The following is a 17,032-nucleotide window of genomic DNA, read 5'->3' as shown; positions in this document are numbered from 1 at the left end:
ATTACCTATTTTGTTGCATTTCACTCAAAAATAAACATGGATTCATACACCACCTGTAGTGGCAGTGCTCTACTACAGGTATCAGTTGAGACCAGGAACTAGAGGACACAAGATTGGTAGACCCAAGTTATACCATTGGTTCATATCACAATGGCCTGGGAAAAGTGCTCTATACGTACATACAAACTTATATGCACACAAATGCTGGTTAAATTTGAATGACAGAAAAAGAACTGCTGGGCTAGTCAGCTTTTTGCTAACATTAACCAGGTTAAAAACGATTGTTTGCTTTGCACAAACAGGAAAATACTTTGGTATCTGTAGTCTCAAACCACTTGTCTGGATTCAATTTGGGCAACTTCATGGCTGAGTTATACCACACATTTCTCATTAATGGGGAACCTTATAAATCAGTTTGTAATTTATCGCTCCTTTCAATTTCCTGATATTCTCATTCTGACGATAAACCAGGTTAGATATTACATAACAGAAAATTGAATTTGATGATTAAAACCATATTTAAAATATTAAATGTTATGCCAGAGTAGCATTAAGCAGCAAGGGTTCTGGAAGCTGTGTAGATCACATAGAATATACTGGAGCAAACTCTCTGCCAATACAGAAAATATAACTTTTTTTTGGAGGATAACAATCACATTTTTAAAGCAAAATTGCTAATTTAAAGAGAGTAGTAGTTTGTTTAGATCTCAGGCTATTGTTAATCGACAACCTCAATTATTCCTTTACGAACATCAGAATATGTGGAAGTGATTTTAAAACATATAGGTTGAACTGATAAGTTCATGGGCGTTATTAAACTGAAGTGTCACATTGCAACCTAATGTCAGTGCAAGCGGGTCACCAGCTTCCACATTTCCACTGACTCAGCTACTGTTTTGCCAAAAAATTTAAAGCATAAGTTTTACTTGATAATGTATCTATTGTGTTACTTACCAGCACAGGACTTCTGATCTCACACTGTCCACATGATTTCCCCTTGACCGTTGGCCTCTCAGTTACACAAACTGGTACATTGGTGAATACACGTTTTGGAGGCTCTGAAATAAGCACAATGAGAAGCCATTTCATAAGCTTATAATCTGCATACACACAAATTAAGTAAAAACAATAGCCATACCTTCAGACTGATCTTTCAGTATTCTGATTTTTGTCTTTCCAGAAGTTATCTGTGACAAAATAATTGTAATTTTAAAAAGATTATTTTGCAGAACAGCAGAAAATGACGTGAATATGCATACTCATATCCAATTATATGCAACTATTAGCTCATTTAATATTAAAAAACAGGAGCCCAAATTTCATACCTGGAAGAAAAAGCTGGTTAGCTCCTTATCACCAGCGAAGGTCTACTTATAAGCTAATCAAAAAAATTAACTGGAAATTGCTGAGATTTTCTCAAATCCACTAGTCTTTCACTTGTTAAAATTAGCATTACTAACAGCCCTACTCGTTGAGTAGGATGGTCCAAACCTTTAAGACCCACAAATAGATTGCGACACAAAATGCCCCTATTTTTTCCCAAAGCCACCAATTGTGCCGCAGTCTTTCTCTACCACTTCCCCCAACAGTGGTCGTGACAATCAATGTGCATCATGTCCCACTGCACCATCTAAAAGACATCTCCATGATGAAATAAGCTCTTGAGCTACTGCTGCATCTTGGATATCACATTGCAGGTATCAGAAGAGCAATAAGACTTCTGGCAGATGTTCTAGATTAAGCTTTGGGGAGAGGTAGGAATGGTCAGCAAGAAATTTTGTGCCTTTGTACATAATATTCTGTTTTTGGAAAAGATTAATACAAACTGAATGATTGTGTAAGTTTTAAAAGCTATTAAATTGAATTTCTATTTCAGAAAGCATGAGTGTGAGAGCGCAAGAGAGACCCCATTGAATCTCTCATTCTGTTTTTTTTTTACTATTACTTTGAGGAGTGAAACACCTTCTTTTTCCCGCTGTTGAGCGGCAAATGCCAGAGGCTGGGTAAATATTTTCTTTTGTAATATGAACCAAGAAACAAACAATGTAAACCATTTTGTGTTAAAGTTTTTACCCAAAAATTACTTCAGGACTCTTAGCTAAGGTCATTTCTGGAAGAGTTTATGATCAACAGGAAGACTGACAATTTACAAGGTTGCAGTCTCTACCCCTTCCTTTTCCAAGAGATGCAAAAGGCTAATCTGAAGCAACATCTCTCTCCAGGTAACTTCATCCTGCCACCCCTTTACCCGCTTATTTTTTTTGTCCCTCATTAGTGTAATTGAAAGCATGTTTACCCACTTTGATTTTACTCCCCCCCACGCCCACCCCAACCCAGGCATGTATCCTGTTTCCTGCTCTCTTCCCCTTCCGACCAACCCAACTCCCAGGAGCATGCCTCCCTACCAAACCAATTCCCGAGATCACCTCTCACCTGCTCACCCCAGTCCCAATGCTCATCTATCCGTCCAAATCAGGCCTTGTATCAAACTTCTGAGCTATCCTCTCTTCCTGCCTGCTCACAAACCCACCTAACTGTCCCCCTCAAGTTTTACGCCACCCACCCAGTCATCAGATCTCGCTTGCTTCTGCTTTCCCAGCAATGAAGAACTAGCAGTACTGTTATAATACAAATCGACGCATATTAAGTAATTTTTAAAAATAATAATAAGCCTATTTCCCAGCTCAGTGTTGGGAAACAGAATTTTATTTTTTCTTAAAACCATTAGGGTGGGAGAAGAATGAGGGGAGGGGCAGACGGGAGGATGGAAGAAGCAATGCGGTAGAGTTGATAGGGGCAGTGTATATGGGGTGATAATAATTATGGGGAAGGATGTGGGGGAGGGAATGAGGCAATTTCAAATACAGTGCAAGTGATTTACTACCCCCAACCCCCAACTACCATCTATGCCTGAAATGATAGAAAAAAAGATGCGGATAGAAGTTATTTGGGGGGAGGGGGAGGGGGAGGGGGTGGGGAAAGAGAAGATTACAGAAACATTCGGCTAAAAAGAACTCCTCTGTGCTGTAATTTCTATGATTCTGCAATTATGTGGGGGACATGATCAAGAAGTTTGCAGATGATACAAAAATTGGCCGTGTGGCTGATAATGAGGAGGAAAGCTATAGACTGCAGGAAGATATCAATGGACTGGTTAGGTGGGCAGAAAAGTGGCAAATGGAATTCAATCCAGAGAAGTGTGAGGTAATGCATTTGGGGAGGGCAAACAAGGCAAGGGAATACACAATAAATGGGAGGATACTGAGAGGTGAAGAGGAACAAAGGGGACCTTGGAGTTCATGTCCACAGATCCCTGAAGGTAGCAAGACAGGTAGATAAGGTGGTTAAAAAGGCATATGGGATACTTTCCTTTATTAGCCGAGGCATAGAATAGAAGAGCAGGGAAGTTATGCTGGAACTGTATAAAACATTGATTAGGCCACAGCTTGAGTACTGCGTACAGTTCTGGTCACCACATTACAGGAAAGATATGATTGCACTTGAGAGGGTACAGAGGAGATTTAAGAGTATGTTGCCAGGGCTGCAGAATTTTAGCTACGAGAAAAGATTGGATAGGCTGGCATTGTTTTCTTTGGAACAAAGGAGGCTGAGGGGAAATTTAATTGAGGTATATAAAATTATGACGGGACTAAATAGAATGAATAGAGAGGACCTATTTCTCTTAGCAGAGGCGTCAGTGACCAGGGGGCACAGATTTTAAGTAATTGGTAGAAGGATTAAAAGGGGAGCTGAGCAGAAATTTTTTCACCCAGAGGATAGTGGGGGTCTGGAACTCAGCCTGAAAGGTTGGTAGAGGCATAAACCGTCAACTCATTTAAAAAGTACTTGGATGTGCACTTGAAGTGCCATCACCTACAGGGCTACGGACCAAGTGCTGAAAAGTGGGAGTAAGCTGGATAGCTCTTTTTCGGCCAGCATGGACCCGATGGGCCGAATGGCCTCCTTCTGTGCCGTAACTTTCTAGAATTACAATCTTCCTTCCTACCTCAGTAACAGTTATAAGAATCAGTTGAGCTTCTCCAAACATTGCATCAAATATTATGAAACCAGGTGGTGAAGATATCAATGACCAGCAGCCTCAAATGATGGGAATTCTTCCCAAATTTTTTTTAAAATATTTCTCTTTTACTTTGAAATCTCTCCTTACCTTTTGAGTAAAATTTTCTTTATTCCTCAGCACTACTTGTGCATGATTTACGAGGCTCCCCATCTGCCCAGATTTCCAGCGATACGGTCCTGATCGTCTGAAATAACCGAAAAGTAAAATAAATCGCAGCACACCCACCAAAAGCAAAACCTACACTGATTCAAAGCCCAGTGCCTATTTTATAGTGCAGACCATCAGAAAAACTTCAAACACAACAGTGAAGTAGCCAATCCTCATCACTGGGTGGTACTGAACAGAAACTAAACCGCAAATGCTCAGCTTCTGTGCACTGCTATCCTGCAGCAAGAAACAACTTCATAGGAATCTAATGACATATACTATAGCCAGGCTTCACACTGGTCAAAAATGACAATAAATAAGAGAGAATTTTATAAAGGCAAGAATAAAAAGAGAATTCAGAAAATTAAGAGGAAATTGAAAGCCTTATTAGGATTCGCAGTTTCCCAATGTATGCTAATCCCGAAACAGTAACTAACAATTTTTGATCGGTGGCTGCAATATGTAAATAATACAAGATATACTCATTAATTAATTCTTGGAAGATATAAGAAAATCCTCAAAAAAGAGATAATCTATACTAAATGGTCTTTTTTGACCCAGCCATTCTGGAGCTGATTTGCGCAACTTGTAAGATCATCTTGAATGGTGTCATTTGTTGCAGCAGTGGGAAGCTATCATTAATACAAAGGGTCCAGTATGAAGTTTTATTTCAGAGACAGAAGGGAAGAAGGCTCTTTTCTAAGTTTTTGGGTTTGGGAGCCTATTCTACTGCAAAAAGTGTTGTAAAAGGGCAGCCATTGAATGAAAACTATCTCTGAAATTACCTTAATCTGCTGGCACTTTTTAAAAAGCACCAGTATGTCCCAAACACATATGTCAAGATAATTTTTATTTTGAGACCTTTTTTCTTTTGAAGCGAGATCTCTGCGCCCCTCCAATTCTGGCCTCGAGCATCCCCGATTTCCATCGCTCCACTATTGGTGGCCGTGCCTTCAGCTGCCTAGACCCTAAACTGGAATTTCCTTCCTAAACATCTCCACCTCTCTCTCCTCCTTTAAGTCGCTCCTTAAAACCTACCTCTTTGACCAAGCTTTTGGTCACCTGTCCTAATATTTCTATATGGCTCGGTGTCAAATTTTGTCTGATTAGGCTCCTTTGAAGTACCTCAGGACGTTTTTACTACATTAAAAGTCCGATATAAATGCGAGTTGCTGTTGTAGAAACTCTGTCCACCTAGTTCACAGCTTTAAAAAAAAGTTTATGCGAAGCAGTTACTCATAACACTTACTCCCTTTCCTGTTTTTCCTTACTCATGGCTTGTCGAAGCTGCTGCAATCTTTGTTCCATTACATCACTATCTAGTTCTAGTTGCACAGTTTCTAATCGTAGCTCCCGAAGATTTCTAGAGAAAAAGCATTCAAGACTTAGTATTATACATGATATAATGAAAAACTCAAAACCTATAGTAACCCGACGAAGATGACCAAATAATATATATCCTCCCAGTCTTGCTTATTACTGAATTTATAGAATATCTGTCCAATAATAAATACTATGAAGCACCAATGAGTGACAAATGTCAGATACTGCAAAGTCCATTTTAGAACTTCAGGCTTCCAAAATGCTGTCTATTCCCACCATTTTAATATAAATATATATATATAAAAAATGTTAAAGGAAAAAAAAGTTAATTTTTATTAATATAATCCAATGGCTTACTGACAAATCTAATCCCCTCCATGTTTCTGAACATCCTACTGAGTTCTGCAGAATGTGGCCTGTAATATTGTTTCTTCATCCCACGTATACATAACAATCTACATGCAATCTTGCTAACATTTATGATATGTATTCTTGTTTTGAAATTTCACAGAATTTTAACTCCTTTAGGAAAGAACAAATTTGACAGTTTTTAAATCAGTACCCATTTGCAATTTTACCAATGTTTGTATATTTCCCTTGCCATTGCTCGTAAATCATCTGGGACCTGGAACAATGTGCAAGGAGTCAGAGGTAAGTAGAAGTAGTACTCCAAAAAAAAGTGTAACAAAGTCTTACACTTACAGGAATTGTTATAAATCAATATAAAATATAAAACAAAGGACATTATATATCTAAAAAGTCAGCTTTACAGGAGCTAATTTATGGGTTAATCTAGCTCCTGCTGGCTGCTAAAAATTTGAGCTACTGTAGTTTTATTACTCTATCCCCACAGGACAGTGACCCAAATCAAGGAATCATTATTATCCTCTCTTCTTTCTTTTCCCCTACCAGTAGTATTCCACGTTCCAGGCATAAAACAGAACTCCTTTTATCTATTAGTGTTAAATTACAATCCTACCGTACAAGCTTATCCATATGAGCTACTAATTAACCCTCATGGGCCCAGCAGTCTCCAAGACAAACCATGCATTTAGTTAAGCATTTTATAATAGTAACCAATCTTAAAGAAAAACTTAGAATTTACCAGCTTGTACAGTAGTATAGTATAGATTACTTGAGTAGGAAAAAGTATTGATTTCTTTTTCTATGCATTCACTACATGCTATAACTGCAAACAGCTATGTAGCAGATAACAGATCAGGCTTGAAAAAAAATGTCCAGTTGTCAAACTGTAATGACATTTGCAAATCTTGTAGCAATATACTGTGGATGTTGGTATTAATTTTGAAATAAATTCTTAAGGAACACTGAAGTAGTTAGCCCAAATTAATCATAACTTAACAAATCTGCTTCTCCCCATTGAGGCTACTTTAACATTTGTAAAATCAATCAAATCTAATTTTTTTGTGACTGCACAAAAATATTGACACACACTTATTGTACTTAAAAATTCAAAAACAGTGAAATATTGGGTGGATGCTCAAGATTTTGCATTGCCTTAAATCATTTTCAGGAAATAACATTTTGGGAAACAGTACATATGAGAAACAACATGTGGTAAATGTAGCATGCTTGGAAGGAAAAAAAGACTTTGGACATGTGGTTCCCAAGGCTCTTTGTAAATGGAGTTTTCCTCATGTCATTTCTGGGTCTGTTGTAGACTAATATATAAAGATTGATTACTATGATTAGTCAACAACTCCATTATCATTGTATCATGCGACTACCAGGATGGAAGAAGGCAAACTGGATGGGTCTCGGTCTTCTTACGTCTAGAAATTCCTATGTAGGTCGATGTTCAGTTACTAGATGTGCAGTCTTTTTTCAGGTTGCTACGCCATACAAGTAAAATGCACCTTTACAGTCCTACACAATAACTGACTAACCTAAAGCTCATTCACATTACATTTTTTCAGTCAAAGAATACAAAGAACATCATTTGAAAAATCAAGAATGTGTTGACCTATCATGAAGCCCACATGCCATGCACATGTCAGCAGCAAGTTAAGACACAGTATATTGTACACTAGTCACTATTTTATGTGCATTTTCTGGCAGCAGCCTCTTCCCTCCAGAAAGAGCTGCTGTTTATCAAGTTAAAGGTGTATTCCAACAAAGATAAAGTGAAAGCACAGTAATATTCTGCCTGGAATGGACTACATGCAAAAATATTTTATACCATGTGTTGTAAAATGCAACATCACAAATTTCCAGCTGATTTGCAACAATAGTGAAAAATACTAGTTATATACTATGACTTTAGTTTGGAATAAAACCGATCACCTCTGAATAACATTTATAAAGTTAAAAATTAGCTAATCAAGGATTTGCACTTGACTTAACGAAATCTCATTACCACCACAGATTGAAAGCACTACCTATGTTAGGCTTGCAATCGTACCAGGTTCGCAAATTGAACAGGTGAGTGCATTTAGTTTAAATCATCTTGATCTGAAACGAAGAATGTAGTAAGGTAGCACTATGAACGTAGTTAAAAATACGATAGGGCAGAACCTGTTATTTCAAGTATCCTCCCACAAAAATTCTCCTTCACATTTTCATATCCATTAAAATTTTAAACAGAAAACAAACGTTCTCCCAAGATGTTTTTATTTAATTTACCTTGCTTTTAACTTAACAGAATTGCCAGGTTTGTTGCCTGGAATCACAACAAAATCATTGGGGTTCATGGTTCAGTGATTGCCACAAATTAAAGTCAAAGAATAACAGCTGTTACATCCAACAGCACAGTGCGAGAATGGAGATTTCTGAAAAACAAAAGATTAATCTATATTACTGTAAAATGTAAAACACAGTTACGATACTGGATAATAAGCCCAGTCACATTCAGTATGCAGCAATATGAAAGAGAGCTAAATGCAACATCAAGAAAGCAGCACAGTAGTGTAGTATATACTAACTTGCTACAGCATGAAACAGGAACATAGGGAATTCTTGATCTCAACCAGACTGGTCTCCAATTGACCTACCTAGGCAATGATTGGTGTTACAGGGATTGATATCCAACTTGTTTTCTATGGCAATGATGGGTGAAATATTATTTTTTTCGCTGTTTAGGACAATGCTAAACTATTACTGCTACCATTACAGTTATCAACACAGAAATCAATATTCCAGCAAGTGTTATTCTGGAATATAAGACTAAAGATCACTACAGCAGTAGCAGAGAGACAGCCGTGAGTCAAAGGGCAGAGAATGGGTTCAGATATGCAAATCTTAAAAGTGGGAGGCCATGTTAATAAAGAAAAAAAAAATGGAATCTGAAGATATATATATAAATATCAGAGGAGCATAGAGCACAAAAGCAAAAAGAGATTGCTAAACCTTCACAAATCATTGGTTAGAGCAGTTAGAATATTATGTCCAGTTGTGGTTGTTCTACTGTGGGAATGATGTTAAGGCTATGGAGAGGGTATAGAAAGGATTACTAAAGGTGATGCTGGAGATGAGGAGAAACTAAAGAAACTGCTTTTTTCACTAGAACAGAGGTGGTGAGAGAAGATCTAATAGAGGTGCTCAAAATTGTGAAAGGGTTTTGAGAAGGTAATTTCACTGGTCAGCGCATCAGTAGCTAGAAGACATAATTTATGATCATCACCAGAAGAACAAAAATATTAGGTGTTTTTTTTTAAACTCAGGGTTGTTAGGACAGGGAATGCCTACTAGATGCAGTGGTAAAAGCAGAACCTGAAATATTTGAGGGGGAAAAAAAAAGGTATGGGAAAGGGCAAGGGAATGGGACTAAATGACTGGGTCTTTCAGAGAGCTAGCAAAGCTGGGGTGAATGGCCTCCTTCTGTGTTTAGAATCACAGAATTATACATGAGCTGCAGCAGTTGAGCTTGTTCTAGGAGACAAAGATGTCTGTAGGATAGCCACGATTTAGTAATCTACCCACAAAATCTTAGAATACAAAATGAGAAAAGACATTCCTATGAATCAGTTGTAAATTATAATCTTCAGTGAAATTTATCAAACTATAAGTTAAATCTGATGGGGGGGGGGATCACAGTAACAATCATGGATAACACAAAGTCTGCCACCCAGATAGCACAGGAAATCAACTGTTCTGTTTTAGCAGACATGAATACTTGAACGCTGCAGCAATGGGCTTGAATCAAGAAGTGTTTCTAATGTATGCATTAACTGTAAGTAATAGTAAATGCTACCATAGTAGAATCACAATGGGAGCATTTCCATACTTTAAGTTTGGTTATTTTTTTGATAGCACACAGGAAAAAAAAACTTGCATAAAAAAGGGAGGAAGAAAAATAACTTACAGAAAGAACAAACTTGCATGAAAAGGAAAAGAAACAACCTTGTGCTTTTTAAGTACTTTTGAAGTGCTGTAACTATTGTTTTGTTGGCAAACGTGGCAACCAATATATGCAAAATAGTAATGAGATAAATGATGAGTTTGAGATAAATGATGAGTTAATCTGTTTTTGGTGGTGATAGTTGAGGGATAAATGTAGGCCAGAACACTGGGAGAACTTCCTGCTCCTCTGAATAGAGTCATGTCCACTTGAATAGACAGACTGGGCCTTGGTTTAACATCGCATCTGAAGATTGCACCTCCAACAATGCAGCACTCCACTGAAGCATTAATCTATATTATGCAGTCAAGTCCATAGTAGGACTTAAACCCATGCCCTTCTGGCTCACACACAAGAGTGCTACCAACTGTTTAAAGCTCCAATCATGAGCCAAGAGCCAATTTCTTGGCTTACACATTAACCAGAACAGATAAATAGTAAGATATCAGGGGGTGGTTTGGTTCAAGGCTATGACCCAAACTGTAGAGCTTTAAGATGAATTATAACTCACAAAGAAATCATTCTTCCGTTTTGACATGGAATACATCAATTAACTACTGCCTCCTAACAAGCTCCCAGGTTCCCCTTATTCTAGAAAGTAACAGGTTCTCAGTGTCTCGGGATCAGATAGGTAGGGGTGGAAAAAGCCAGAGGGAAAACCTACAGACCCCCATTACAACATCCAAATTACTTTAAATGACAATTTTTTTGCCTCCACTACCCCACCTAAAAGCTTCTTCCACGTGTTGGTTACTCTTCATAAAATCTTCAGCTGCTTCATCGATGACCTTCCTTCCATAATAAGGTCAGAAGTGGGGATGTTCGCTGATGATTACATTGCACAGTTGCAGCAAGCAGTTAGGAAGGCGAATGGTATGTTGGCGTTCATTGCAAGAGGATGAGACCACATCTGAAGTATTGTATGATGTGGAGATGCCGGTGATGGACTGGGGTTGACAATTGTAAACAATTTTACAACACCAAGTTATAGTCCAGCAATTTTATTTTAAATTCACAAGCTTTCGGAGACTTCCTCCTTCCTCAGGTAAATGTTCAGGATCTCCTTGAAGCCTACGCATTTATACATATAGAACAATACATGGTGTTTACAGACTGCCCCTGCAACTGCCCGTTGCCAAGGCAATCACCGTGTTCAGACAGAGAGGTGTCACCTGCAAAACCCCCGAATACACATTCAACAAAAAAACAAACAGGGAAAAAAAAAGAGAAGAAAAACAGAGAGAGGCAGAAACATCCGGAAGGCAGAGAGAGCCAGCAAATGACCCATTATATTAAAAACAGATAACATTTGTTCGCTGGTGGGGTAACGTGTAGCGTGACATGAACCCAAGATCCCGGTTGAGGCCGTCCTCATGGGTGCGGAACTTGGCTATCAATTTCTGCTCGACGATTTTGCGTTGTCGTGTGTCTCGAAGGCCGCCTTGGAGTACGCTTACCCGAAGGTCGGTGGATGAATGTCCTTGACTGCTGAAGTGTTCCCCGACTGGGAGGGAACCCTCCTGTTTGGCGATTGTTGCGCGGTGTCCGTTCATCCGTTGTCGCAGCGTCTGCATGGTCTCGCCAATGTACCATGCTCTGGGGCATCCTTTCCTGCAACGTATGAGGTAGACAACGTTGGCCGAGTCACAGGAGTATGAACCATGCACCTGGTGGGTGGTGTCCTCTCGTGTGATGGTGGTATCTGTGTCGATGATCTGGCATGTCTTGCAGAGGTTACCGTGGCAGGGTTGTGTGGCGTCGTGGACGCTGTTCTCTTGAAAGCTAGGTAATTTGCTGCGAACGATGGTCTGTTTGAGGTTGGGTGGCTGTTTAAAGGCGAGTAGTGGAGGTGTGGGGATGGCCATAGCGAGGTGTTTGTCCTCATTGATGACATGTTGAAGGCTGCGGAGAACATGGCGTAGTTTCTCCGCTCCGGGGAAGTACTGGACGACAAAGGGTACTCTGTTGGTTGCGTCCCGTGTTAGTCTCCTGAGGAGGTCTATGCGATTTTTTGCTGTGTATTGTATGCGATTTTTTGTATTGTATGCAGTTTTGGTCTCCTTATCTGAGAAAGGATGTCCTAGCAATGGAGGGAGTGCAACGAAGGTTTACCAGACTGATTCCTGGGATGGCAGGACTGACGTATGAGGAGAGATTGGTTTGACTAGGCCTATATTCACTAGAGTTTAGAAGAACGAGAGGTGATCTCATCGAAACATATAAAATTCTAACAGGACTAGACAGACTAGATGCAGGGAGGATGTTCCCAATGGCTGGGGAGTCCAGACCCAGGGGTCACAGTCTCAGGATACAGGGTATGCCATTTAGAACCGAGATGAGGAGAAATTTCTTCACTCAGAGGGTGGTGAACCTGTGGAATTCTCTACCACAGAAGGCAGTGGAGGCCAAGTCATTAGATGTATTCAAGAAGGAGATAGATATATTTCTTAATGCTAAAGGGATCAAGGGATATGGGGAAAAAGCGGGAACAGGGTACTGAGTTAGACGATCAGCCATGATCATTTTGAATGGCGGAGCAGGCCCGAAGGGCCGAATGGCCTACTCTTGCCCCTATTTTCTATGTTTCTATGTGTTCAGTTCCATTTGCAACCACTCAGATAATGAAGCAGTCCGTGCCCACATGCAGCAAGACCTGGACAACATCCAGGCTTGGATTGATAAGTGGCAGGTAACATTCACGCCAGACAAGTGCCAGGCAATGACCATCTCCAACAAGAGAGAAACTAACCACCTCCCCTTGACATTCAACGGCACTACCATCACCGAATCCCCCACCAACATCCTGGAGGTCACCGTTGACCAGAAACTTAACTGGACCAGCCATATAAATACTGTGGCTACAAGAGCAGGTCAGAGGCTGGGTATTCTGCAGCAAGTGACTCACCTCCTGATTCCCCAAAGCCTTTCCACCATCTACAAGGCACAAGTTAGGAGTGTGATGGAATACTCTCCATTTGCCTGGATGAGTGCAGCTCCAACAACCCTCAAGAAGCTCGACACCATCCAGGACAAAGCAGCCCGCTTGATGGGCACCCCATCCACCACCTTAAACATTCAGTCTCTCCACCACCGGCACACCATGGCTGCAGTGCGTACCATCTACAAGATGTACTGCAGCAACTCGCCAAGGCTTCTTCGACAGTGTGGAAATGCATAAAGAGATACCTGACCATATTAACTTTCTAATACACCTAAACCATGAATGTGGACCTGACCATATTAATTTTCTAATACCCTTAAACCATAAATGAAGAAATGCATGATGGATATTTGACCAGATTAACTGACCAGCTGAATACAATAGAAAGCTTATATTTTAGTTTCTCACCAAAGACATACAGAAGCACTATTGTTTAATTAAAGTTCTCTTATGCTGATAACTGTCTGACTAACAGAAATGAATGACCATATAGCCTTGAGACTAGGTACAGACCTACTGATAAAAAAGACTGTTTCTAAGGGAAAATCACTTTCCCAGGCCTGTTTCCAACATCACGAGACAGTCATGAGGAACCAGAGGGTGGGTTCCCTATTTTGATTGACTAACTACCTTAACCAATAAAGAATGTACATGTACGCCCATATTCTATCAGAGGTGGGCGTTGCTAATTAACTGTATAAACGTGAGCTGTTTCTTGAGCTAAGGGAAGACGTAGCCCTGACCATTGTTTTAGGGCACTCTTCCCTTGTATACAAGTTTTCTTTAATAAATTCTTACTTGTCTGAAATAAGTGTTTGGAGTTAATGCATTGTATATAATAGGTAATAATAAGTTTAAGTTTTCGACAACAGCACCTCCCAAACCCGCGACCTCTATCACATAGAAGGGCAAGGGCAGCAGGCATATGGGAACTCCACCACCTGCACATTCCCCTCCAAGTCACACATCATTTTGACTTGGAAATATACCGCTGTTCCTTCATCGTTGCTGGGTCAAAATCCCTGAACTCCCTACCTAACAGCACTGTGAGAGAACCTTCACCAGAAGGACTGCAGAGGTTCAAGAAGGTAGCTCACCACTACCTTCTCAAGGGCAATTAGCGGTGGGCAATAAATGCTGGCCTTGCCAGTGACACCCACATCGCATCAATAAATTTTTTAAAAGATCTTCATTTGATTTGTTGGGTGATGCTGCCATGGCCACACTTATTGCCCATCCTTAATCACCCAAAGGCAGCAGTTGCGGGCCATGTTCCTCAACTGCTGCAGTCCTTATGGTGATGGTGCTTCCACAGAGCTGTTGGGTGGGGATTCCAGGATATCGGCCCAGCAACAATATATATCTAAATCAGTTGGTGTTCCAATGATCTTGCTGCTCTTGTTCTTCTTGGTGGTAAAGGTCACAGGGAGGGGAGGTGCTGTCGAAGTAACCTTCAAAAATTGCTGCAGCGCATTCCGTACATAGTACATACTGCAACCACAGTGCACCAGTAATGGAGGGGTAGACAAAGAGCAATCTGCTCTGCTCTGAATGGTGTCAAGCCTTGAGCACTGTGGCAGCTGAACCCATCCAGGCAAGAGGGGAGTATTCTGTCATATTCCTGACTTGTGCCTTTTGGATGGTGGAGGCAAACCACTCATCACAAGAGTATTCAGCCTCTGCCCTATTCTTTTAGCCACAGTGTTGATATGGTTCGTCCAGTCATGCTTCTGGTCAGTGGTGACCACCCCCCAGGATGTTGGTGGCAAGGGACTCAGTAATGGTAGCGCCTTTGAAGGTCAGGGTGAGGTGGTTGGGCTCTTTCTTGTTGGAGATGGTTATTGCCTGGTTTGTCTGTACTGTGAATGTTACCTGCAACTTGTCAGATCATGTCTGCATGTTGTCCAAGTCCTACCGTAGGCTGGCATGGACTGCTCAATTATCAGAGGAATTGTGAATGGAACTGAACGCTAGAATCTTTAATGAACAGCATTATTAACCCGGAGTGAATCAAAATGGCTGGATACATGCATCCATGATGGTGGGCACCTCAAGAGGAGGCAGAGTAGGATCATCCACTCAGCACTTTTTAACCAAAGACACTTGCAAATATTTTAGCCTCAACTCTTGTACTCATATGCTGGGCTACACCATTGTTAAGATTGGGGATGTTCATGGAACTTCCTGCTCCCATTAATTGCCTGATTGTCCACCAATATTCTCAACTGGATGTGGTGGGACTAGAGAGCTCTGCTGTCATCCATTGGCTGTTGGACACTTAGATCTGCTGTTTTTGGTGTTTAGAATGCAGGTAGCCGTACTATGTTGGTACCTCATTCTAAGATAGGACTGTGCTGCTCCTGGCATTCCCTTCTATTCGCCCCATTGAACCAGGCTTAGTCTCCCAGCTTGATGGTGATGGTGATGGTGGAGTAATGGATGTGACAGGCCATGAGGTTACAGATTCTGCAGCTACTGGTGACTTACAGCACCTCGTGGCTTCCTGGGTGTGGGCTGCTAGATCTGTCCTTAGACTGTCCCTGTAGCCAAATTACACTATGAAGGATGTCCTCACTATGAACAAGACTTTGGCTTCACAAAGATTGTGGAGTGGTCACTCCTACCAATGCTATCATGGACAGATGTGTCTGTGACAGGTAGGTTGGTGAGACTGAGGTCAACTAAGTTATTCTCTGTTGTTGGTTCCCTCACCACTTGATGCAGACCCATTCTGGCTACTATGTCCTTCAGATTGAGCTAGCTAGTCAGTTGTGGTTCTACCAAGCCACTCTTGATAGTGGATATTGAAGTCCCCCAACATTCTGTGCATCTGCTTCCCTCAGTGCTTCCTCCAATTGATGTTCAACATGGAGGAATACTGATTCATCAGCTGGGGGGGGGGGGGGGGGGGGGAAGAGAGAGAGAGAGAGAGGCAGTAAATGATCAGCAGGAGGTTTTCTTGATCTACTTTGACCTGAAGCCATGAGACTCCATGGGGCCCAGAGTCAATGTTGAGAACACCCAGGAACACTCCCACTCCACTGTATCCCACTATAACGGCTACACTACCAGACATCACCTATCACCAGTTTGAAACTATAGCCCCATCCTACTATCATGGCTTAACTTGTCCCTTCCAAATCATTTAACATTTTGTATATTTCTTGATGGTTTCATCACAGGCACCTCTGTCGGTTAAAAATCCCTTCCATTAAAAAATCCGAAGTTCTTTTCAAAGCTCAACCCTCAAGCAATGTGATCATCCCCACAGCAACCCCTTGCACCACCTTATGTTTTGTATCCATTGTGCAGTCTGACCACAGCACTGTAGTTTCAGCGTAACATCCTCTGGCCCATACTCTGCCGATTGAGCAATACAGTTCAACATTCTGGTTAATTGCTGCTCCACCGTATTAAATGCCAGGTCTTAAAAAAAACCTCGCATCGCTCTCAAACTCGCCCTTTAACCATTCCCACACTATTTGCAGAGTTGGCATGTCTCTGATTTTATTCCTTTTCCCGGCCCAGCCTCAAATCCTAATTCCCGATTTCCACCCTCGGGACAGTGCGGAGTTCAATAGATCGAGGTTCGCGTTCACAGACCCGTGAAGAAAAGGAGCGGGTGGAGGAAGGAGAATGACCTCAAGACCGCAACAAACTGCTGCCCGAACCCCGGCTAAAGCTGCGGCCTCCCCCGCCGCCGACGGGGAATGGCCCCCACCTGCTTTCGAGCTGTAGCAAACACATTTGGGCTGGCCTGCGACCCTCTGTCCTTACCTGCCCCGCACTCTGGACCGTTACCAGCCGGTTCCACCCGGGCTCGGATCCGCTTCCACACACAACACACAACCGCTTTGAGGCGCCGCTCGTTACCATGGAGCTACCATCTCGCGATACTTGGCGCATAATCTCGTCAATTATTGAGCCCGGAGACACACCTGTCAATCAAGCTGATCCCGACTCGTGCGATTATGACCCGAGAGGTGGCCACTCAGTGGTTTTAGTGTTGTTCAACCTGCGGTTACTGCTTGGCTCAGCTAGGTTTTTTAATTACTTGGCTGGACAAAGCATTATTATTATGAATAGGGTATTAGAAATCATCAGCGTTTACCAGAGACAGAAACCAGATACTTGCCTTGTCTGTAAGCAGCTTACATAACCAGATCATAAAAATCCATTTTAA

The 17,032-nt window shown here is 41.3% G+C and overlaps 1 protein-coding gene across 2 annotated transcripts in view; it reads right to left on the bottom strand.

Moving 5' to 3' along the window:
- The window catches only part of zbbx (zinc finger, B-box domain containing), a 100,283-nt gene extending 83,565 nt beyond the window's left edge, over positions 1-16,718 (bottom strand). For both annotated transcript variants that reach the window (XM_067995360.1, XM_067995361.1), the window contains exons 1-6: positions 16,627-16,718; positions 8,195-8,340; positions 5,478-5,591; positions 4,169-4,265; positions 1,139-1,187; positions 955-1,058 (exon numbers count right to left, since the gene is read on the bottom strand). In XM_067995360.1, coding sequence (XP_067851461.1) covers positions 955-1,058; positions 1,139-1,187; positions 4,169-4,265; positions 5,478-5,591; positions 8,195-8,262 — 432 coding nt within the window. In that variant the 5' untranslated portion in view covers positions 8,263-8,340; positions 16,627-16,718. The remainder of the gene's footprint in view (positions 1-954; positions 1,059-1,138; positions 1,188-4,168; positions 4,266-5,477; positions 5,592-8,194; positions 8,341-16,626) is intronic.
- Between the last annotated feature and the right edge of the window lie 314 nt (positions 16,719-17,032).

This window comes from Heptranchias perlo, chromosome 13, assembly GCF_035084215.1.
Source record: "Heptranchias perlo isolate sHepPer1 chromosome 13, sHepPer1.hap1, whole genome shotgun sequence".
Classification (NCBI taxonomy): domain Eukaryota; kingdom Metazoa; phylum Chordata; class Chondrichthyes; order Hexanchiformes; family Hexanchidae; genus Heptranchias; species Heptranchias perlo.
The sequence above is the reverse complement of the archived record's forward strand: the minus strand, read 5'-3'. Positions and strand labels throughout refer to the sequence as shown.